Source organism: Paroedura picta, chromosome 4 (genome assembly GCF_049243985.1).
Source record: "Paroedura picta isolate Pp20150507F chromosome 4, Ppicta_v3.0, whole genome shotgun sequence".
Classification (NCBI taxonomy): Eukaryota; Metazoa; Chordata; class Lepidosauria; order Squamata; family Gekkonidae; genus Paroedura; species Paroedura picta.
Window position 1 is genome coordinate 74550619 of NC_135372.1, and position 25516 is coordinate 74576134.

At 41.5% G+C, this 25516-nt stretch overlaps 1 protein-coding gene across 4 annotated transcripts in view; it reads right to left on the minus strand.

Annotated features, from left to right (window-relative positions):
• Nucleotides 1-25516, minus strand: part of CACHD1 (cache domain containing 1) — a 168099-nt gene that overhangs the window by 46030 nt on the left and 96553 nt on the right. For all 4 annotated transcript variants that reach the window (XM_077333463.1, XM_077333464.1, XM_077333466.1 and 1 more), the window contains 4 exons: nt 19574-19700; nt 15912-16056; nt 8735-8951; nt 1327-1476 (listed from right to left, as the gene is read on the minus strand). In XM_077333463.1, coding sequence (XP_077189578.1) covers nt 1327-1476; nt 8735-8951; nt 15912-16056; nt 19574-19700 — 639 coding nt within the window. The remainder of the gene's footprint in view (nt 1-1326; nt 1477-8734; nt 8952-15911; nt 16057-19573; nt 19701-25516) is intronic.

Sequence of the window (25516 nt, forward strand, 5' to 3'; positions counted from 1 at the left end):
CATCCGCGTCTGGCTACAAGCTTCCTTGGCTCCCCATCTCAAAAGGAATTCTATGAGGACATGGTCACTTCCCCCTAGGGTCCCCACCTCCTTCACCTCATCCACCAACTCTTGCCTGTTGGTCAGTATTAAGTCCAGTATGGCTGAACCTCTTGTGGGTTCATCTACCATTTGATAAATGAAATTGTCAGCCAGGCAGGTCAGAAACTTGCATGACTGAGGACGCTTCGCAGAGTTTGTTTCCCAGCACACATCTGGGAAATTGAAGTCACCCATGATGACAAGGTCCTGCCGTTTGGATATTTTCTCAAGCTGCTCACAAAGTGCAGCATCCACATCCTCTCGTTGGTCAGGCGGTCGGTAGCAGACACCAACCACCACACTGTTTGTTTTCCCCTCGCTTATTTTCACCCAGATGCTTTCCACTGTAGATATGCTCTCCTTCACTAGAATTTCCTGACAGGTAAGCCCTTTCCTCACATACAGTGCCACTCCTCCACCTCTTCGATCTATTCTGTTTTTTCTGAACAGTTCATATCCATCCACCATTACATTCCAGTCATGAGAATCATTCCACCAAGTTTCTGTGATGCCTACTAGATCATACCTTTCCATCAGCATGAGAAGTTCCAGCTCTTCCTTTTTATTGCCCATGCTTCGGGCGTTAGTATAAAGACATCTGAATCCTTTTACTTTTGGTTCCCTATGAGCTGGCCTTGCCGGTTGGGCTGCCTCCGATAGTTTTCCTTCCATACACTCCCTATGTTGATCGTCTCCTTCCCCTAGTGGCTTTAGTTTAAAGCTCTCCTGATGAATCTCCCCAGGTTCCTGCCAAACACATTCTTCCCCAGTTTTGATAAGTGCAGTCCATCAGGTGCTAGTAGGCCTTCCTCAAGAAAGCCTATCCCATGGTCCCAGAAACCAAATCTCTCCTGCCGGCACCAACTACGCAGCCAGTGATTCACCTCCATTATCTTCCTCTCCCGACGCATTCCTCTTCCCTTGACAGGCAAGATTGAAGAGAATACCACTTGTGCCCCCATTTGCTTGTACAGTTTATTCAGTGACCCTCAGAGCTTATGTATAAGCAAACATGAAAATTGCTATAATTTTTATAATTATATAATTTTTAATTATAATTGCTATAAACTGTGGTAAGAACTGTTGTGGCCAACATAAAAAAACAAAAACAAAACACTTCACTGTTTTAGGCCTCTAATACATCTAACACAAAGTATTTGCTTTTTACACGTGAAAACAATTAAGAGAGGATCACAACCCATACTGCTTTAGACACTTGTCAAAAATAGGGGAACCATCCCTTACCATTCATGAGGGCATAAGTAAGGATCATAACAGAGTTGTTAAGCAAACTATTTTCTTCATTGATAACACGAAGTGTAGCCTTTTTACCATCCTCTGATGAATCTCTTGATATTATTCCAGCTGATAAGTAAATTATGACCATATCTGTATCTAGAAAGGAATGACAGGTTCTCTTAGTTTCAAACGTTCTTTAATACTTAATTCCCTTTTGTACAAATAAAAAATAAACAAAAATATTACCTATATTTAAATTTCTTTAATGGTTTGTCATCATGTCTGTATTGAGCCATAAATGTGCTCTCTATAATATCAAAATCAACTTTCACACAATTTAAAACTCATTGTTCAAATTGAGAAAGCCAGCTTGTTGTAGTGGTTAGGAGTGCGGACTTCTAATCTGGCAACCGGCTTTGATTCCAAACTCCCCCACATGTGACCAGCTGGGTGACCCACAGCACTGAGAAAGCTGTTCTGACCAAGCAATAATATCAGGGCTCTCTCAGCCTCACCCACCTCACAGGGTGTCTGTTGTGGGGAGAGGAAAAGGAAGGCAACTATAAGCCGCTTTGAGACTCCTTCAGGTAGAGAAAAACTCTTCTTCAAATAACTGTAGGGGAAAAGGTTAGCATCCCTTATACTCACAGGGTTCTATATGCCACGATACAGCTTTGACCAATGGGCCTACCAAAATTCCTACTCTTTTTTTTTCCTTTGTAAAACATTCCTAAGAAGTCTTGATGCATTTTGCCTTTCAACACGTTCCAGATAATAAGCGCTCCATTGGATTCTTTTTCAGACTGATTCTAAGATGACAGAAATTATTCAAAATGCTGGGCTACAAAACATTGTTACTTTTTGCATGTGTTTGTAGCCATAGCATCAATACCTCAAGCCACAAAAATGCTCCTCCTTGTAATGGAAGAATATTGTTTCCTTTCACACACTGAACAATTTAGAGTCCCAGATACTTAAGAGTTTTCACACCACTTGGCCATGTATTTTTCTCATGCAACAGAGTGCACACCACCTGATTAATGGTGCTCGTTTCAGCGCAGCTACGGTTGCACAAGGGTCTAGGACAGTGCTGGGAAATCCTCTAGAATGAAAGGCAGCATATGAATACAAAATAATAAGAGGTGGTTACTGTTCTTTAAGGGAATGGCTGGAAAGCTGTACACAAACATCCAGCTTCTCAGTACAATTCTTATCTCTCATGCCAGATACGCCTCAACTATATTTTGTATTAAAAATATCTCTCTAAGCATCTTCTCAATGGATTCTTTGACATTCATACTTAGCTGGAAGAACAGGATGTTTAAAAATTCACGATAAACCAGAACAATCATTTTTTTTACTAGAAATGAAAACAAGTAAGGAGTTTGTTTATAAGGAAATGGAAGAATGTGGCACATCCTCTTTCTGAAATTACTGAGCAGTCTGGCCCCACGGCACTACTGTTTGTGAGTACAATACTAAAACCCTAAAGGATAGGATGTATTCCTAATGTCCATTTTTAAAGGAACAAAATTATACATTTTGCCACAACAGGGAAAGTTGTCCAACAAGTAAGAATCCTAAACTTATTAAGGATCCAACTCTAATCAAGTGATGAAGTCGCTTTCCCACTGACACTTCAAAGTAAGCTCACAGCATTCTATACTTGATATTTATGCAGTGGAATGTTCTGCAAACAAGGGCCAAAGGTGCTATGTTTTCAATCAGGGTTAAGGGCACTGCTCGGGCTTGTGCTGTGCTCTGCCACTGTGAAGTGCAGAGGGAGAAGGAAAGGCTGGAGGTTCTGGCTGAGTCTCAGAATGGGGCTGGGGCTGGCAATTGCACAGTCCTCATTCCTCTGGGCCTGATGTCGTTAACCTCACTACTCTCAGGTTCCAGTTCCTTCCCAACCTCTGGCTTCCTTATCAGTCTTTCCCTTCTCCCTGGGTCCACCTCAAGGGTGCACAAAAGACTCCCATCCCTTGTCTCCCCCCCCCCCCCCACCTCCCTCTTCTGGATGCCAAGCTCGCCACCTGGGATGAGCCCAGCCTGGGGAGTTGCTGCAACTACTCTACTCCACTTGGCTCTCTGTCCTGCTCCCCATTGTCCCAGCCATCTGGTTGGCTTCACCACTCTTCTCCTGGGCCAGTGATCCTACAAAGACATCCCCATGGACTGGGGCCATGGGGGATGCTGTGGGAGCCTCTGGAGCTGTTGGTGAGTGTGGCTGGGATTGGGGCCTGTCAGGAAAGTTGGCCAGATGCATGGGGGAGTCGGGGCGGCTTTTCTTTGACAATCTCTGCATTACAATGTCAATTATTGTATTCTAAATTGGTTTTGCCTGAAAATAACTTATAACAATCTCAGGAAAAGTGCGGTATTCAACAAAACTAGCAAATAACTGTTTGCCTCCCACTTCCAAGTTGAGTGATTGTGCAAACAATTACTCTGTTAAAAGCAGCAGGTACCTGGAGATCAAGGCCAGTGTTCTGGACACTGTGTGTGTTAAATAGTGTGCTTAAAAAAACTGAAATTTCTACAGAAGCAAACTCACAATTGGTACAAAAAGCACGATGTCGCTAGTGACTTGCTTCCAGGAATTAATTTACAGAGAATACAGCAAGGAGACACATTCCACAACTGTATAGAGATGCCAGGGTCAGAGGTAGACCCTGATGTTTGAAGATCAAGGCTATCTACAACCAAAAAGCATAGAACTATGTCTCATATTTAAGGGGGAGGGTTCCTAAGAACTGTTTGAAAATATAATCATGATACCCAGAGGTACCTCTCCTAGAATATCAGCTTGAAAATGGACATTTTAAGATCTCAACAGGCATCAGTCTGTACTGATATCTGAAAAAATTACAAAAAAATGGATGACTACTTAGAGGAAGTGAGGCAGCCAATTGTTGTTGTTGTTATGTGCGAAGTTGTGTCCGACCCATCGCGACCCCATGGACAATGATCTTCCAGGCCTTCCTGTCCTCTACCATTCCCCGGAGTCCATTTAAATTTGCACCTACTGCTTCAGTGACTCGATCCAGCCACCTCATTCTCTGTCGTCCCCTTCTTCTTTTGCCCTCGATCGCTCCCAGCATTAGGCTCTTCTCCAGGGAATCCTTCCTTCTCATGAGGTGGCCAAAGTATCTGAGTTTCATCTTCAGGATCTGGCCTTCTAAGGAGCAGTCAGGGTTGATCTCCTCTAGGAATGACCGGTTTGTTCGCCTTGCAGTCCAAGGGACTCGCAAGAGTCTTCTCCAGCACCAGAGTTCAAAAGCCTCAATTCTTTGACGCTCGGCCTTCCTTATGGTCCAACTTTCGCAGCCATACATTGCAACTGGGAATACTATAGCCTTGACTAAACGCACTTTTGTTGGCAGGGTGATGTCTCTGCTTTTTAGGATGCTGTCTAGATTTGCCATAGCTTTCTTCCCCAGGAGCAAGCGTCTTTTAATTTCTTGGCTGCAGTCCCCATCTGCAGTGATCTTGGAGCCCAGGAAAATAAAATCTGTCACTATCTCCATTTCTTCCCCATCTATTTGCCAGGAATTGAGAGGGCTGGATGCCATGATCTTTGTTTTCTTGATGTTGAGTTTCAAGCCAACTTTTGCACTCTCCTCCTTCACCCGCATCAACAGGCTCTTTAGTTCCTCTTCACTTTCTGCCATTAGAGTGGTATCATCTGCATATCTGAGGTTGTTGATATTTCTCCCTGCAATCTTGATCCCAATTTGTGACTCCTCTAATCCCGCATTTCTCATGATGTGCTCTGCATACAAGTTAAATAGGCAAGGCGACAGTATACAGCCTTGCCGAACTCCTTTCTCAATTTTGAACCAGTCAGTGATTCCATGTTCAGTTCTCACTGTTGCTTCTTGACCTGCATATAAATTTCTCAAGAGACAAATAAGATGCTCTGGTATTCCCATCTCTTTAAGAACTTGCCACAATTTGTTGTGCTCCACACAATCAAAGGCTTTAGCATAGTCAATGAAGCAGAAGTTGACGTTCTTCTGGTACTCCCTAGCTTTCTCCATGATCCAGCGTATGTTGGCAATTTGATCTCTAGTTCCTCTGCCTCTTCGAAATCCTGCCTGTACTTCTGGAAGTTCTCGGTCCACATATTGCTGGAGCCTAGCTTGTAGGATTTTGAGCATAACTTTGCTAGCATGAGAAATTAGTGCAATGGTGTGGTAGTTTGAACATTCTTTGGCATTGCCCTTCTTTGGGATTGGAATGTAAACTGACCTTTTCCAATCCTGTGGCCATTGTTGAGTTTTCCAAATTTGCTGGCATATTGAGTGTAGCACTTTTACTGCATCGTCTTTTAAGATTTTGAATAGTTCAACTGGAATGCTGTCACCACCACTAGCTTTATTGTTGCTCAGACTTCCTAAGGCCCATTTGACTTCACATTCCAGGATGTCTGGCTCCAGGTCAGTAACTACCCCACTGTGGTCATCAGGGATGTTAAGCTCGCTCTTGTATAGTTGTTCTGTATAATTTTGCCACCTTTGTTTAATCTCTTCTGCTTCTGTGAGGTCCCTACCATTTTGGTCCCGTATCATACCCAATTTTGCATGAAACATTCTCTTCATATCTCCAATTTTCTTGAAAAGATCTCTGGTCCTCCCCATTCTATTGTTTTCTTCTATTTGTTTGCACTGTTCATTTAAGAAGGCATTCTTATCTCTTCTAGCTTTTCTCTGGAATTCTGCATTCAATTGGGTGTATCTTTCTCTTTCTCCCTTGCCTTTCACTTCCCTTCTCTCCTTAGCTATTTGTAAAGCTTCTTCAGACAGCCATTTTGATTTCTTGCATTTCTTTTTCTTTGGGATGGTTTTAGTTGCTACCTCTTGTACAATGTTGCGAACCTCCGTCCATAGTTCTTCAGGCACTCTGTCTATCAGATCTAATTCCTTAAATCTATTTGTCACCTCTACTGTGTATTCGTCGGGGATATGATTTAGTTCATACCTGAGTGGCCTAGTGCTTTTCCCTACTTTCTTCAATTTAAGCCTAAATTTTGCAACAAGAAGCTCATGATCTGAACCACAATCAGCTCCTGGTCTTGTTTTTATTGCCTGTATAGAACTTTTCCATCTTTGGCTGCAGAGCACATAGTCAATCTGATTTCTGTGTTGACTGTCTGGTGATGTCCATGTGTAGAGTCGTCTCTTGGGTTGTTGGAAAAGAGTGTTTGCTATGACCATTGTATTCTCTTGACAAAATTCTACTAGCCTGTGCCCTGCTTCATTTTGTACTCCAAGGCCAAACTTGCCTGTTATCCCGGTTATCTTTTGGCTTCCTACTTTAGCATTCCAATCCCCCATGATGATAAGCACATCATTTTTTGGCGTTGCTTCTAGAAGGTGTTGTAGGGCTTCATAGAACTGATCAACTTCATCCTCTTCAGCAGCAGTGGTTGGGGCATAGACCTGGATCACTGTGATGTTGAATGCTTTAGGATGCTTAGGGCTAATCCTGCGTTGAGCAGGGGGTTGGACTAGATGGCCTGTATGGCCCCTTCCAACTCTATGATTCTATGATTCTATGGTTTGCCTTGGATTCGAACTGAGATCATTCTGTCATTTTGGGGATTGTATCCCAAGACTGCTTTTCCTACTCTCTTATTGATTATGAAGGCTACTCCATTTCTTTTGCGAGATTTTTGTCCACGGTAGTATACCTGATGGTCATCTGAATTAAATTCACCCATTCCTGTCCATTTTAGTTCACTGATTCCTAAAATGTCGATGTTCAGGCAGCCAATATAGAGTGATAAAGACTATCCTGGATATCATTTTAGAATCATAGAATCAGAGTTGGAAGTTATCTCCTGGAACATCTAGTCCAGCCCCCTACCCTATGCAGGACACTCACAACCCTATTGCTCATCCACTTTAACCTGCCACCCCCTTGAACCTTCACAGAATCAGACTCTCCATCAGCCTCTGTTTAAAATTTCCAAAGATGGAGAACCCACCACCTCCCGAGGAAGCCTTTTCCACTGAGAAACTGCTTTAAGTGAGATGGGTGCCTGATCTGCTGTCTTAATTCTGTCCCAAATCTTGGCCCTTCTAATGGAACTGTTTTGAGCTACAATATTCAGACTCTGGGAGCTTAGGTTTAACTAAGTAGGGCTGGAGGGTTTTAGGAAGGCAAAGGTTATTAGTAATTAGCTTCAGTGTCAACATGTTTAATTTTTACTCTTATTTTTAAGCTTCCTGGATTGCCTTTGCACTATTCAGTACTCCACTGTGAGTATCAACCATTCTTTACAAACATTATCTTTTGTTAGACAAGTTAGTAAGTTACATATTGTTAATATCTTTACTTGTGTTTTTTTATCCTTAAGAAAATCAGAGTCCAGTGTCACCTTTAAAACCAACAAAGATTTATTCAAGGCATGAGCTTTCGAGTGCAAGCAGACTAAGCAGTCTTCAGACTAAGCACTCTCTATATGACAGTGGGAATATATAGCAAAAATTAATTCTGTTAAGTTAGTAATTTTTGCTATATATTCCCACTATCATATAGGGAGTTCTTAGTCTGAGGAAGAGTGCTTGCACTCGAAAGCTCACGCCCTGAATAAATCTTTGTTGGTCTTAAAGGTGCCACTGGACTCTGATTTTATTGTGCTACTTCAGACCAACACAGCTACCCATTTGAATTTATCCTTAAGAAGATATTCTCAAAATTCATATACTATCTACCATGCTGCAACATATATTTTATACTTTTAGTGTGTATTGTTATTGAGACCACTGAAGAAGGCCCCCAAAACACATTTAGTCTAATGGTTATTGTATGTGTAACCGATATTTTGGTCTAGTGGTTATGGTATGCGTAACTTATATTTGTTGCTGTATGCAATGTCTTAATAGATGTGATGTTACATCCACTCTCCCTTTGTTTTTATTTATACTCTATTTTGTTCTAAGTTTTATCTGCTCAACTTCCAGGTTCCTGACTTGATTCTCAGGTTGGGTTCGCCCCCCCCCCCTTTTGCGGTTTTCTTGTCTTTGTAATTCATAATGATTTAATCTCTTTGCTGCCCGCTACATAGTCCCATTTTACTGTATTCCTTTTTTATACCATCTTATTTGCTCCAAATTTTCTCTCCATTGGGACCAACATAAATGAAAGACTTTGCAACTGAGAGATCTGAAGAAAGAAATAGTGGTGGATCGTGGGAAGGATCATTTTTCTCTCAGTTCTATAAACTATACACCTTTCAAAGCAACCACAGGTAATAATTGCTAATCCTTTACTGTAATAATTTCTGTATTTCAGACAAGTAACATTATCAGCTAAGGGACAATTTTTAAAAAACAAAAAGGAGAATGCAAGAAATGATAATTCAAGAACAGGAAAACCTCCCATTAAGACTGCATAGTAAGGGACTTACTTGCTTGGGTTTTAGTGCTGTTGTTTGTATTTCGTATCAACTGAAATGCTTTTTGAAATCCTGCTGCATGCTGAGTAGAGCTGTCAGATGACTTTATATTGTTAACAAAAGTGGACATTTTCCTTTTAGTTTCACTGGTGGCAGGAGACAGAAACGTCTTATAGCACTGATCCAAGGAGCAGGTTCGTACTGTGTCTGCGACGGATAACACAGAAATCTTAAAAAAGAGGGGGGGGGGGAGGATATTTTATATAAGTGTATGATTAATTTACCATTGAGAATTCTTTGTGCCACACTGTAGCACACATACTAATAAGCTAGAAAAACAGCCAATGTGCACTTAAAAGTCTATTGTACAATAAAATAATGCTTAAAGTATAAATCCATCTAACTTGAAGGCTTAGCCTTTTAGGAAAAAAAATTGTGGTCTTTGTTTGCTGAAGTAATACAGTTTCCACTTATATGTAAATATTGACAACAGTGGTTCCCAAGCACTACACCAGGATCTATTGTGATTCAAGGAGAGTGGGGTGGAACCTCATAAATAAAATGTTTGGGAACCACCTGGTTTACATGGAAACTAAGTTTAAGGGCACATGGGTATCATCTTTCCCACTGCAAGATACAGTCCAACATTGGCCAAAATCCAGATGTCATCAGGGGGTCTACCAGTGGAGCCAGAACTCTAGAAGCTTTCCTACTCTGGCCTCCCAAGCATCAAGAATATAGAACATCACTGCTTCAGACACAGTGCCCCATCTATACCTTGTGGCCAATAGCCACTGATGGACCTCTGCTCTGTATGTTTATCTAATCCCCTCTTAAAGCTGGCTATGCTTATAGATGTCACTACTCCCTGTGACAGTGAAATCGACATGTTAAATGCTCTTTGGTTGAAGAAGTCCTTCCTTTTATCAGTTCCAAACTTACGGCTCAAAAACTTCATTGAATGCCCACAAGTTCTTGTGTTGTGAGAAAGGGAGAAAAGTCCTCTTCCTTCTCTATCTCACGCATGATTTTGAAAACTCTATCATGTCACCCCTCAGTAGTTGTTTCTCCAAGTTAAAGAGTCCTAACCCCTTTAACATTTCTTCATAGGGCAAGTATTTTAGTTGCCCTTTCTTGCACCTTTTCCAATGGTATAATAAAATTTTGAAGAGCAGAAACCAGAACTGTAGAGTATTCCAAATAAGGCCACACCATCAATGTCATCAGGGGCATTATGAAATTGGCTGGTTTGTTTTTAATTAACTTCCTAATAATCCCCAGCATAGAATATGCCTTTTTTAATTAAAGTTACGCACAGAGTCAACATTTTCAGGCGGTTATCTACTGTGACTCCTAGATCTTTCTTCCCTGGTCAGTTACCATCAGTTCAGATTCCATAAACATATATATACTAGTAAATAAGCCCGCTGCAGGCAAAATGCAGCGGGCGCTAGCAGGGCACGCGAAGAGGGCGGCGGGGCTGTTCGGCCCTGCCTGGCAAGGGCGGGGGTGTCCTGTGGGCCGGGTGCCTACCTGGGGTGACGTCGCAAGAGCTAGGCGGCTGGTGCTCCATGGGGCAGAGCAGAGCTTGCAGCGGCGGTCCCCAAGGTTCCTTTGGCTGCTGGCTGGTTGCGCCGGGGGGTTGAAGTGTTGGCGGCAGCGGCAGGCGGCGTCCCGTCAGAAGCCGGGAGAACGGTGGGGCTGGGCGGGAGCGGCTTCTGCCGGGGCCGGGCGCTCCTTCGCTGCGGTGAAGCGCCCGGGCCTGGCAGAAGCCGGGAGAATGGTGGTTCGCACTTACCTGAGGTGCGTGCTCGCCAGTAGCTTGGGTGAGGAGTCCGGGGTGGGCCAAGTGGCCAATAGGGAGGCGCGCGTAAGGGCCACTTGGCCCCTGAGTGGCACTTGGAGAGGGCCAATCAGGAGCCGCTTTGCGGCTCCTGATTGGCCCTCCCCGAGTTTTTATCCCGGACGGGTCCCGCCATAACTCCTCCCACAGAGCCCTTACTCTTTTATTTATTCTGCGGCGCACCGCGGGGCGGGGTTTAAAGATAGTTGGGATCTTTGCACCTCCCCCCCCCATCTGCCATGCCAATGCTCACTCACTCAGCCTTGAAAGTTCCTAAGGAGGAAGGCTGCCTAAGGAGGTGGCGAGCTCCCCCTCACTGGCAGTCTTCAAGCAAAGGTTGGATGATTTGGGCTGTGTTGAGCAGGGGGTTGGACTAGATGGCCTGTATGGCCCCTTCCAACTCTATGATTCTATGATTCCCTCTGGAGGGCCTCACAGCCCTCCCTAGTTTTCACCACCCTGAACAACGTGTCTTCTACAAATGGAGCCACTTCACTGCTTACTCCCAACTATTAATGAACAGATTAAGAACAGATTAAGAAGCTGTAGTACTGAGCCCTGCAGTCAACTACTACTTACCACCTTCCACTATGAAAACTGCCATTTATACTCACTCTCTGTTTCCAGTTAATTCAACTATTTTAAATCTACAAGCAAATTTGTCCTCTAATTCCATGACTGCTGGGTTTACTAAGGAGCCTTTGATGAGGAACTCTATCAAAAACGTTCTGGAAGTCTATGTAAGCAATATCTATTGGGCCACCCTTTCTCACACGGTCATTCACCCTCTCAATGAACTCCCCCTCTCAAAGAACAGGTTAGTGTGACCAGATCTTCCCTTACAGAATCCATCCTGATTCTTGTTCAATAGAATTAGTTGTCAAATTGGTGAACAAAAGCTGTCTTTAATAACAGATTCTACCAACTTAACCAGAATCGACATTAGACTGACCTTCATATAATTTAATTTCCCAGATCTGAATACTTAAAAAAAATGGGTATACTATGAGCTACCTGGGAATGGAGGCAGATTTTAATGGTAAATTGCATATTTTTGTCAGACGATCCACAAGTTCACATTTGAATTCTTTCAGAACTCTAGGATGTATGCCATCTGGGCCTGGTAATTTGTTAGTTTTTAATTTCTCCATCAGTCATAGGACTACCTCTCTCATCTCAATCCAACTCGGATTTTTCAATACTCCTCCCAAATTCAGAAGTTTTGGAGTTGGCAAGCACTTCCCATCTTCCACAGTAAAGGCAGAAGCCAAAAAAAAAGCATTTAGCTTCTCTGCCATTTCCCTATCATCCTTCAGTAATCCTTTTTACTCTTGGTCATCCTAGGTCCCACTGCCTCCGTGGCTGGTTTCCTGCTAATAATGTATTTGAAAAAAATTACTGTTGATCTTTGTTTTTTACAGTAGTCATAGTCCCTATTCACTCAGACTACCCTTCCACTGCTTAAAGGAATCTTTATTATCTTTTATTGCTTCCATTAGTTTGTTCATTAACCATGCAGGCCTTTTTTATACCTTTGTATCTTTCCGAAGAGAGCCTCTTGTGGCGCAGAGTGGTAAGGCAGCCGTCTGAAAGCTTTGCCCATGAGGCTGGGAGTTCTATCCCAGCAGCCGGCTCAAGGTTGACTCAGCCTTCCATCCTTCCGAGGTCAGTAAAATGAGTATCCAGCTTGCTGGGGGGTAAACGGTAATGACTGGGGAAGGCACTGGCAAACCACCCCGTATTGAGTCTGCCATGAAAACGCTGGAGAGCGTCACCCCAAGGGTCAGACATGACTCGGTGCTTGCACAGGGGATACCTTTACCTTTACCTATCTTTCCGAACCTGCAGTACATATTTTGTTTGAGCTACTAGGATTGTAGTTTGAAATAGTCCCCATACTTCCTGAAGAGATTTGATCCTCCTTAAGTTTCCTTTCAATTTCTTCTTCACAAGCCCCCTCATTTGAAGGAACTGCCCCCTTCTAATGTTAAAAGTGGTTGTGTTGGTCTTTTGGGGCAGTTCCCTATTTACATAAATGTTAAAAGCTTTATGGGATTGTTCCCGACTGGTGCTATCACATTTACATCCCTCACCAGGACCAAGTCCAGGATTGCCTTTCCCTTGGGAGTGTCTGAGACCACTTGCTCCAAAGCGGAGTCACTGAGAGTATCTAGAAACCCAGTCTCTTTCATCTGATTTGAAGAGATGTTGACCCAATCAATGTGTGCATAGTTAGAATCACCTATTATGACACAATGATTTCATCTAGGTGTGTTTTTAAATTATTTTGCTGTTTTTAAACCATCCTATGACCTTTGATCTGGTGGGCATTGAGAAATTAGTGGGCACACTATTTCCACTGATACCGTTTCTGTAAGTTAATTTATTTATTTTAAATTCTCAATCTTGCTGAACTGTATACCCTCTCCGACATACAGAGCCATTCCACCTCTGACCCCTCCCTATCCTTCTAATCTTATATATTTGTTGCCTCTTAATAATTGTGAAACAGCCTTGGGGGATGAATGGTCTGATTGGCCCTGCCCCTACAGCTCCCATCCTCCCTCACCAAGCCCTCAACTCCACTTGCAGGGCCCCAGGTAAGATGCCCAGCTGTGTGGGGGAGGGAGCGCTTCCCAAAGGCCTGGAAAGCACACCCGGCTCCTTGCAGAGGTCCTGGGTGTGCTTGCCGTCCCCCCGGAAAGTCATCCGTCCGTGGGGGGTGGTGGAGGGGGAGAGGGAGTGCTTCCCGGGGGCCTGGCAAGCACTTCCCAGCTGCGCGGGGGGGAGAGAGAGGGAGCGTTTCCCGGGGGCCTGGTGTGCTTGCCAGGCACCCGGGAAGCGCTCCCCCCCCACTCGCCCTCAGCACTTCTCGACGGCCTGGAAAGCAGCCGGGAAGCTGACAGGGAGGACCCTTTAGGAGGACCCTAGTATAATTTATATTGCGGAATCACTGTAACCCATTGATTATCCTCATAAGGAAGGAACAATGTAAGAAATACTGATTCTAAAAATACACAGCTAGAAACATTAGACTGGGATACTTAATGCAAATACACAGGACAAGTTGAAATTCTGCTTTCTTATGTGTAATTAGATATTTGCTTCAGTTTTAAGAATCTTCCCCCTCCTTTTATAAAGCCACTGTGGGAACACGAGTGCATTGCCTTGCAAACTAACTGGAATAAACAAAAGAAGAAATCCATCAGTTACCATGGTACCAATATGCCCCAATGCTACTCCTTGCATTTAAAAAAAAAACAACTATTAAAAACTATGGCTGAGTCCAGTGGCACTTTTAAGATCAACAAAATTTTATTGAAGATAAAAGCTTTCATGTGCAAGCACTTCTTCAGATATAATTTTAAAAACCTATTTTACATGTAAGAAAATAGTTGATATTTGCTGAGACCATCTATATTAATTCCTGCTTCATACATATAAAATTCTTATGATTAGTCAACATCTGCTGCATCAAGGACTCTCCCATTATTAGAAATATTTGTTATTTGGTTTTTTAAAAAATGCTCAGTCTATACTATTAAGTAGTTAATAGTAAAATATATGCTCCAAATGATGCATAGAGGTAAACAGGAGGGAAGCTTGTCATGGTTAAGAACTGAAGAGTGTTTTAGCTCCTCCAGATATTAATTTTAGATTTGACAATTCTATTTCAGATACAAGCAAGTCTTCAATTTTTATTTCAGAACATGAGAGGAGGGTAGGATGGGGAAGAACAGCATACGATGTTAGGAAAGTAAAATCTGCCATACTAATCTTGTAGGCCTGCATTTGTTGATTAATGTAACAGACATGAAAGCCAGAGCAAATTCTGGGAGTCCTGACTTGAGTCACTTCATGGTTAGGACTGCTAATGCTTACCCAATCATAGAATCATAGAATAATAGAGTTGAAAGGGACCTCATGGGTCATCTAGTCCAACTCCCTGCACTATGCAGGACACTCACAACCCTATCGCTCATCCACTGTAACCTGCCACCCCCTTGAGCCTTCACAGAATCAGCCTCTCCGTCAGATGGCTGTCCAGCCTCTGCTTAAAAATTTCCAAAGATGGAGAACCCACCACCTGCTGAGGAAGCCTGTTTCACTGAGAAACTGCTCTGTCAGGAACTTCTTCCTGATGTTTAGACATAATTTCTTTTGAATTAATTTTATTCCACTGGTTCTGGTCCGTTCTTCAGGGGCAAGAGAAAACAACTCTGCTCCATCCTCTATATGGCAGCCTTTTAAATACTTGAAAATGGCTATCAAATCCCCTCTCAGTCATCTCATCTCCAGGCTAAACAGACCAAGTTCCCCCAATCTTTCCACATACGTCTTGGTCTCCAAACCACTCACCATCTTTGTTGCTCTCTTCTGGACACGCTCCAGTTTGTCTACATCCCTCTTCAACTGGGGTGACCAAAACTGAACACAGTACACCAAGTGAGGCCGAACCAGAGCAGAGTAAAGTGGTACCATCACCTCCTGTGATCTGGACATGCTACTCCGTTTGATACAGCCCAAAATCCCATTTTCCTTTTTAGCCACCGAGTCACACTGTTGACTCATGTTCAGTGTATGGTCTACTAAGACTCCTAGATCCTTTTCGCACATGCTACTGCCAAGACAAGTCTCCCCCATCCTATATTGGTCCTACCTAAATGCAGGACTTTACACTTGTCCCTATTGAACTTCATTTTATTCAATTTAGCCCACTACTCGAGCCTTCTCAATGAAAGCAATTATTAAAACGTATCTTGATTCACTAATCTCTCAATGTAAACCAGGCTTTCTCAAACTGGGTTTCATGACACCCTATGATTTCATGACGGTCCTGGAAGAATTTCCCAAATTGGTGGGAGTTAATTAATTTTAATGTATTTTTATTACTTATTTATTTAGATTTCTATACTGCCCATTTCTTTGCAGCTCTGGGCGGTTTACATTGAACATTCTATAACTTACATGGAACGTTATACAGATTGTAACATCAAAGCAACTTTCAGTAAAAAATCAAAGGATTACAATAATACATTTATAATATAAAACAATTAACAGTAAAATTGGGAGCTTAATTATTTCAGTCATGGGGGGTGTCTGGGGGACCAGCTAAAGTATTTTTAAAATTTCTTAAATATTTATCAGGTCATATGACCATATATAGTCATGCTGACCCCCTCCCCCCTCCCAAAATGATCAATGATGGGCCTGGGGGGGAGGGAAGGGGAGGAGCTCCAGGTGGGCATATACACAGATATGTTTCCCAACCATATCAGCCAGTTTTGGAGTTTCTTGCAGCCTGAAGAATGACTTAGGGGTGTCTCAAGGCTGGTGTAAACTCACCTTATCATGTTCATCTATTGAGTTCAGAATAACTTGGGCTGCATCTTTGGCAATCTGGAGCTGTGTCTCTGTAACTGAAGTTCCGTGATCCACGACAACAACTATGTGCTTAGACTGAGGTCTAACTGAAGAGACGTAAACAGGCCTGAAATCAAAATAACAAACAAAAGCTTGTGCTGCTATTTTTAACCTTCTTTAAAAGAACTAGAGCAGGAAGTTGTTTAAAAGCCGTACACAACATGAAAAGATCTCCAGTTTATATGGATTTGGGACAGAATTCTAAGTAGTATCGGTGTACAAGGATGGTGAAACTACATTTTCTCCAACTCCCTCTTTCCCCAGACACCACCCAACCATTTAAAAAAGGCTAAGCTTAACACACATACAAGAGGCAAATTGCCCCACCTGGATATTCCACCAGTGATGCCTTCCTTAAGTACAGTACAGAGGCTGTACTGACAGAAGAGACACTTGCAATAATACTGAACCATCCAGTGGCATTTTTGCAAGCATAAAGAATGTACTATTGTTTGACCAGCAACCCAAGCTGCAGGGTAGACAAATCCACAACAGTATCCACAATCGAACACTTGGTCTCAAGCATAACAAAGAACACTGGATGAGACTGACAATGGTTATCTTTAATAGGTCAATATTTATTTACAGATTATAACAATTGCATCTCCATAATTTCTTCCAGCACATAGTGACCTGAAGGCTGTTACTGTGTCAAAAATCATTGGGGATTACTCTCCTGGCCATATTTTGGAAACACATGTAAGACTCATTGTCTGCTCCTCAACAAAATCACATGTGATAGTCCTATTTTGTCAGTGACCTTGCATTATCAGCCACAGGTATCCCAATAACTCCAGAATATTCTGAAGATTTATGATACTTTCTTTAAGAGGGGGTCTGACAATCTCATTACAGGCTTTAAGTAACCAATTTGAACACAGATTGTATCTAGCGATTGTTAGCAAAAGCCTTGCACAAGACCAGATTTTCCTCTCCTGTTAGAAAGCTCTGTTCTACAAACTGCCAACCCCAAGAGTCTCTTGACCCTCAGAGGCAGCTTTCTAAGGAGTCAGTGCAAGAGGCAGAGGCAGGAACTCCCATGAGTGCTTAGGAATAGGCAAAATGTTTTCAACATCTGGATCAAGACTAGTATATTCTGACAAAAAATGCATTTTAGCATGAGACTGACCTAATATATACCGTATTTGCCAGCGTATAAGACGACTGGGCGTATAAGACAACCCCCCAATATTTCCACTTAAAATATACAGTTTGTTACAGTACTATGGGCCACTATGGGCAGCTATGTCTATCCCAACTGAAATGCACCCGGCGTATAGGACGACCCCCCCCCACTTGGAGGCATGTTTTTCAGGGGGGGAAAGTAGTCTTATACGCCAGCAAATACTGTATATATCTGCACAACTTAATATAGTGACTGCTGATGATGTAGACTGATTAGTACAGTGCAGTACAGAATACTTGAGACTTACCTGGCATGTAAAAACTCTATGCGAGCTGTGTATAATTGCATTAGAGCATTAGGCTTGGATTTATCATCATGAGACAAAGTCTCTTGCCAAGACTGTCTTTTCTATTAATGCTCTGGAATGTCAGCCACATGCTCTGTGAAGCTTTCATATCTCTGCATGTTATTAAAACAAACTATGCTGAAGTCTGTTAGGGGCACTGAATGTTTGCTTGCGTGAGAAGAGTATAACTAGAAAGTCTGCCCTTCCCCGAGAGCTGAGCACTAGAATTAATTTGACTAATCTTGATTAAGAAAAATTAAAACAAAACAAGAACATCCACACCCTGCTCCACCTCCCTATATGTCTAGACCAAAGATAATTGGGTTGAAACAAGAAATCTGGCTGTAAATATTGCTAGATCAAAATCACCCAGAGAACTGTGGGGATAAGGAACACACAAAAATAAACAGGCATTTAAATAAAACAGCAGGCACAATCATTTAGTAATTTTAAAACAGTATGACACACCATTAACATTAAAGGACTTTCAGTTCTATAAAGCACATAATGAATGCTAACTAACTTGCAAAGAGAACAATGGTATGCATGAACACTAGTTTAAAAGAGAACAATAAATGCATGGCAATCTTTATTTAATGGAATCATTGCTACTCCTGGAAGAAGACTGAAACTTTATGTTTCTGAGAAACCCAACTCCACCTAACACTAATGAGAGATAAGCATTTGTATCATATTCAAAAGAACTCCAGTGCCTAGTACACATATTTATGTGAATAGCAAAGAGCAAGAGTCCAGTAGCACTTTAAAGCAGTGGTATAAATCACATTGCAGGATGAACAGGAGTATGACTGTGAGATGGTATGGCTGATGTTGCTAGGATCTATATGAGAACAAAGTTGACACCTTGGTTTGTTGCATGCCAGTTAGAAGCCGCTTTTCTCTACCAGGAGTCTCAAAGCAGTTTACAATCACCTTCCCTTACTCTCTCCACAACAGACACCCTGTGAGGTAGGTGAGCCTGAGAGATCCCTGATGTTACTGCTCAGTCAGAACAACTTTATCAGTGCTGTGGATGCATGTGGAGGAGGAGCAGGGAATCAAACCTGGCTCGGCAGATTAGAAGTCCGCACTCCTAACCACCACATCAAGCTTGGGGTAGCATACAGCATGGCTATAGACCAGCCTTTCTCAACTTTTTTACCACTGAAAAACCCCTTAAACATTCTTCAGATTTCAGGAAACCGCATTAGTGAGGCAATTGTGCAGACTATAGTTGAGTAGCATAGCTGTCCAACCCATTTGCGTAACTCTTCCAGGGTCATCAAGAAACCCCAAGGTTTCACAAAACCCTAGTTGAGAAAGCCTGCTATAATCAATGGTTTGTTTGATACAGGAGTAGCTGGAGACATGTAGATATGTCTGATCTATCTCTCTAGGTATCCATACTGAAGTGTCCAGGAAATGTATTTCTTGTATTTGTTTCTTGTAGATAGATTGATAGCGGAATGGAAGTTGTTGAAAGCCTGTTGAAATCTCTCAAGAATTTCACAACCATGCATCCTGATAATGAAAATGTTATCAATGAATCTCAAATAAAGGAGAAGTAGCAATGGGAAGTTCAGAAAATGCTGTTCTAGATCTGCCATGAAAATATCCAAGGTCAACTTGTTAGAAGACATATAGATTCTAACAACACCATCAGTGGATCCAGCAACATCAGCCATACAATCTCAGGTTCATCCTCTCTAATGTAGTTTATGCCATCTCATGTGAGCAGTAGTGCCCTTTCACCCACTACTTTGGACAAAGAGGACAGTCCCTACAACAAAGAATAAACAGATATAAGTCTGACATTAGAAACCACAATATTCAAAAAACTTGTGGGGAGACATTTCTGGACATGATTGTTGTCTTTAATTATTTAAAACTACATGTAGAATGGTACCTGACAAAATAGTGGCCAAATGAGGATTTGCAATTGATGAAACAATCTCTTTGCTGACTCACCCTGTACTGAAACTTGCATAGTTTAATGTAATTCATATACCCCTCATGCCTAACAGGATATGTGAAAAAAGGCACTGGAATAAAAATAGTTAAACTATTATCCATCTATATTCAGAATCTTAAAAATCTATAATAAGGTCATACCTGCTACGGTGTTCATAACTGCCTTTACATCGAAATTTGTGTGCTGGAAACACAGTAAAAATACCTTCTTCTGAACTAAAGTATTGCCATTTAATTCCTGGGTTGGATTTCAAATTGTCAGCAAGAACTATTAAAAGAAAAAGAAACATTAATAGCATAGCAAACAAAAGAAAATTGGGAGCATTGGTCTCTTTAAAAATGCATTTAAAGGCCCTTTCTAAAGCAGCATTAAATATATAAAGGGATGCTTAGGATGGCACCATTTGAATCTAAATAATGGCTACCTGCCTGTAAAGTGTTCACACAACCTTTTTGTTTACCTCAATGGCTGTTGTGCTTATTAAATAATTTAGAGAAGTCTCAGAATGTTACACAAAAAATATAGACAAAGTGACACAATGAAAGTTTCACTTGTGCTTCTGTCTGCACATTCAATCTACATGCCATTGCCAGATGTATAACGGAGTACTCCTATAGTTGGACTATTCCAGGGGTCTCCACAACCTTTTTAGCTGCAGGTACCTTTGGAATTCTGACACAAGGTGGTTGGTGCAAATACAGAATGGCTGCCCCAGAAGGTGGACCCAATCACAACTTATCAAAGAGTGAAGTCATGCACAACTCTACCAGTAACTCTTCATTCATACAGTGAAGATTTGTGTGCTGTGAGTGCAGCTGCAGCTGAAATGACCTTTTAAAAAATCTGCACAGTTGATCAAATCTCCAGTGGTTAATCCAAAGTCCTGCTGGAGGTAAGTCCTACCTGACCCCATCCATTTTTGAAGAGTGGGCACACAAGGCATTAGGGGATGCCATGGCACTCACGGGCTCCATGTTGGGGATCCCTGCACTATACAAACATATGCAATGCTAGAACTTTACAAGCTTGTCATGGCAAGCAAAAACAAGCAAACAAAAAACCACAAAAAACCCAAACCAAGGTGATAACCTAGGAATTGATCAATAATTTCAAATGTCTGTCAATATAGAAAAGGAAATTGGACTGACAGTTACATTGCAGCAGTACAAGAATGAACTAAGTCCACTTCCAGCCAGAAGGCAAAGCCAGAACAACAGTTTTTCTTAAAGTGATCCTTCGGAGACCGTGTCCATTCTATACCCTTCCTAAAGGTCGGCTACAGTCAAAAGACCTTCACAATGAGATTCTGGCAGAATGTTTTTAAAAGTGGGATTGGTCTAGTACCCACTGAACAGAAAACAGCAAGTAATTTTCTTAAGAGGTAGAAAAGAAGTAAAAAATCTACAACTTAAACATTTCCTAACCTATGAAGAATGAAATCCTTATAAAATCCATAAAATTTCTGAGTTATCCCATAAAAGGTATCCCCTGTGCAAGCACCGGGTCATGTTTGACCCTTGGGGTGACGCCCTCTAGCGTTTTCATGGCAGACTGAATACGGGGTGGTTTGCCAGTGCCTTCCCCAGTCATTATCGTTTACCCCCCAGCAAGCTGGGTACTCATTTTACCGACCTTGGAAGGATAGAAGGCTGAGTCAACCTTGAGCCGGCTGCTGGGATTGAACTCCCAACCTTATGGGCAAAGCTTTCAGATGGCTGCCTTACCACTCTGTGCCACAAGAGGCTCTTAGTTATCCCATAATGCTGTATAAATCAAGAAGAAACCCATGTGAGTACCCTGAGGCATTTCCCCAAATACTAAATGCTGAAGGTTGCTGAAAGTTATTCTCTTTGAAGAATGAGTGATTATGATACTGGGAACAGAGATCCCTTTAGATTTTATGGACATAAGGACCAAATGACATCAATCTTGTTCCATCTAACCAGGATTCCAATTTGCTTCTCAGCACAAGTCAAGGTGCTGTTATTGACCTTTAAGGCCCTGCATGGCCTGGGACCAACATACTTTAAGGACCTCCTCCTATATGAATCTACCTGTACATACTGGTGAACTTCAGATGCCCAGCTTCAGCTGCCTCCGCAATCTGATACTAGAGGGGTGGCAACCATATATTTTTTTTCTTTGGATGTACCAACTCAGGAGAAGTTCATAAATACAGTTAGTTTGTTATATTTATATACCACCCTCCCTTGTGGCTCAGGGTGGTTTAAGTTTCATGATTGCAACAGGAGGCATAGTTTATATTGGGGATAAATTTGTGCATTAACATTTGGCTATTCTGGAAAGCACATGCCTCTTTTCTAATGAAATAGGGAACTTAACTCCCCAATTTCTTTTGAAGATGCCCTCAAGAAAACAGTAGTATACATGAGCTTCCTCAGGAGAATGAATGGGATGTAAATTCTAGGAAACAACAGTAAAGTCCCAGGTGGAGAATATATGAACAATGGGAGGGTAGTCAAGATGTCAGGCTTCAGGAAACACTTGGTATGGGGGTGGAAAGAGATGAAAGATTTGTCCTAACCTTTTGCGTCATTGACCAGAGTCACAGCTAGTTGCTCTGGTGATTCAAGACATAGGATGTTCAAACATGTTTAGATAAAGGGTAAAACTGCAGTACTGGAAGCTGAGGTTTATTTTCCTGAAAGCATAGCACTCATAAGAACTTCTTGTAAATGAACCAAGCTTGGACTGAGGGTGTGATGAAAAGGCATACGTATGAAGCTACAGAGAGTCAGGTCTCTGCAATGCTGAATGGAAGATGTCTTGGGAATTCTACGTATATCATCTTGAGTTCAAAGACAGAAGAGTGGAATATACATGTCATTAGTTAATATAGAAAAGATCAAGAGCCCAGAAAACAGCAAGAGTCCAGTAGCAACTTAGTCTAACAAAAATTTGTGGTATGGTATGAACTTTCATGTCACTGCTCATTTCTTAAAATAGCTATAATTAATTAATATATTAATGTATTTGGAAAAGCTAGAATAGCTGTCAGCCATAGTGGGGTTATCACCTTTGGATCCAGGCTATACCATTTAACCTCCAGAAACTTTTCTGACAATTTCCCTTTGACTGATCCTGTAGGGATGAGAAGAATGAAAAAACCCTTCTCTGGCAGCCTGCAATGTGTAATTTCTGAGAATGTGGTAGAAGAGCACTTGATTTAGGAGATTGTGGCCACGGCTTTTTTTCTTCCCTTTACCATTTTTCACTTGTAATAATCAGTTCATCAGATATCACAAGTTGTAAAGGATACCAATATAAGGAGGGATGGGGTGGTATTTGCAGGTCTTATAGTAGCACTTCTTGCACACAGTCCTGTGTTACTGTTGAGAATGGAGCTCATGTTTTTGTATTTGTGCTCTTTATAGTTTGCATAATTAACCACAAGGAATTCAGGATAATTGGAAACTCTTCCACAGGGCTGTCTGAAGACCCCAAAATGACCTAGTTCAGCAGGCAAACCTTTTCTCCAATGACTGGGGTCTTCACTCCTGTTTACCATGGCTGCATCAGAGGTACATTCTTCCTTCATCCAAGCTAATGGACGTGAGATGCTACAAAGTGAGGTTTGGACACTGGCCTCTGCTCATTCAATGTTGAATGAGAACGTGAAGGTGGAAACCATGGCAAGAACAGCAATGAGAGGCAAGGAAGAGGGGAAAAAGCCGAGTAGCCTAAGAGGAAAGAAAATATCTTCCTAGCCTTAAGGCCCAGAAGCAGACAGAATCATGTTAATATCTAAGTAGGAAGTCTGAAGCTGGAAGAGAATTTGTTGATTTTATTTGTTGACTTTATTTTGGCATTCTAGATGGAAGAGACATTTATTAATACTGTCTGATCTTCTGTGTCCTGAATTAGAATAGACAGGTTCCTCTGAAGATAGGTCAGCTTATTTCTTATGCCTCAATGCTGATGTTACCAAACAGACCTAGACATTTCCTAAACAGCCAGAATCTCCAGCAATAAGGACATTATTTAAGATGGTTGTCAGGTAGGGGATTTGGTTGCACAAGAAAGGAACCAGCAGTTCCACAATCAAGTTATGTGCATCAGTTAAAAATATTTTTGGAAGACTCAGACAAAATATATGAGTGTTAGAAATGCCATCCACTGTTCTTTGAGACAGGATATACCTGTCACTAATTACCAAATGAAAAGACAGGAATCCACTGAAATGTCACCCTTAATAGCTTCTCTAGTTTTGCATCTGGTGAGAGACTGAAGCTCAGTGGTACTGCATATGTTTTGCATGCAAAACTGCAGGTTCAGTTTCTGGCCTCTCCAGTTAAAATACTTCAGGTGGAAAATGTTGGGAATAAACTTTAAGTTTATAATTGCTGTGATTAACTAAACTGCATCACGTCTTCATCCTTTTCCTCCTCTGTAATGTCCATATTTTAATGGGTACCATCCTCATATCCTTCCAGAATGTTAATCTTTTCTTCCAAGGGCCAGAATCCACAGGACGGAATGAGACTAGTGCTTTTTCTTGGAACTCTTAGTACAGTGTTCCAATAAAGAAAAGACTTGTGTTTATTCCATCTCAATTGTTGCAAGACCTTCCATTGCCTGAGAAAACAACATCATGGCATAACTGTGTCCAGATTTAACCAAATTATAAATAATATATATAATAAATATCCTTTTTGATACATGAGAAATACAGTTATTGTATTAAGGTATAGATAACTATAAGACTTAATATTACATGGACTAAATAATTGAAGAGTTCTGTTCTCCACTTTGTTCGAAAAAAACAAGATAAACATTGATTGATTGTATTTCTAAACGCCCTCCCATCAGTTCAGGACGGTGTGCATAAAACATAGGGATATACATTGCAATCATAATAACAACAGTGGGAACCAAAAATTAAGTAACAATATTATGTTAACAGTACAACATGTTCTGCACACATGGGTTTGTATTTGTCTCAGCTTACAAATGTGCGGCTTTGTATAGAAAAACATAGCAATTTACCCAAGAGCTCAAAGTGAGCAAAGCAGCCAACCAAGTAATATAAAGCTCTCGGGAATTTGCTCTAGTTTCAAATTCAAGTTACTAGACCATGCTCACTTGGTTTCTCAGACTGTGATTTCTTAATTTATTCCAATAGACAGCTTTTCATGTATATGGCTTTAATTTATGGAGTGAGACTTGAAATTTTAAAGATATATTTAAGACTGGAAAAGAAACAGCTGTTAGGCACATTTTATCTTAGTATAAAATACATTAACAAAACATATTTGACTGAGAACCAGAGTACTGTAGCATGCCCCTGATAAGGCTGTTTCCAGTTACAGTTAAATAAACAACATTTAGTGACAAAGAATTAATATTATTGAGCAGATTCTATTTTAAAAGATTGCATAAAGTGCACTAACTGCCTGAAACACATTTCAGGTCCCAAAATGCTGGAGATTTTAGATACCAGCTTGCAAAATGCAAAGAATTAGAACAGAAACTCACAAAGACGTACATGCATGCACAAATGGACCGGACATTTGGGATAATGATTTTGGAAGCAAGTATCATGTGACCAGAGCTGTCACTAATCCAGCAAAGGGGATGCACACACTCTGCCCCAGGCACTGGATCCAACAGTTTAATGGTGGGAATTCTGTACAACACAGAAGAAGAAGAAGAAGAAGAAGAAGAAGAAGAAGAAGAAGAAGAAGAAGAAGAAGAAGAAGAGGAAGAGGAAGAGGAAGAAGAAGAAGAAGAAGAGGAAGAAGAAGAAGAGGAAGAAGAAGAGGAAGAAGAAGAAGAGGAAGAAGAAGAAGAGGAAGAGGAAGAAGAAGAAGAAGAAGAAGAAGAAGAAGAGGAAGAGGAAGAACAAGAAGAGGAAGAGGAAGAACAAGAAGAGGAAGAAGAAGAAGAAGAAGAGGAAGAAGAAGAGGAAGAAGAAGAAGAGGAAGAAGAAGAAGAAGAAGAAGAAGAAGAAGAAGAAGAAGAAGAGGTGGTTCTTAGATGCTGCTTTTCTCTACCTGAATTCTCAAAGCGGCTTACAGTCACCTTCCCTTTCCTCTCCCCACAACAGGGGGCTCGTCCGGGAG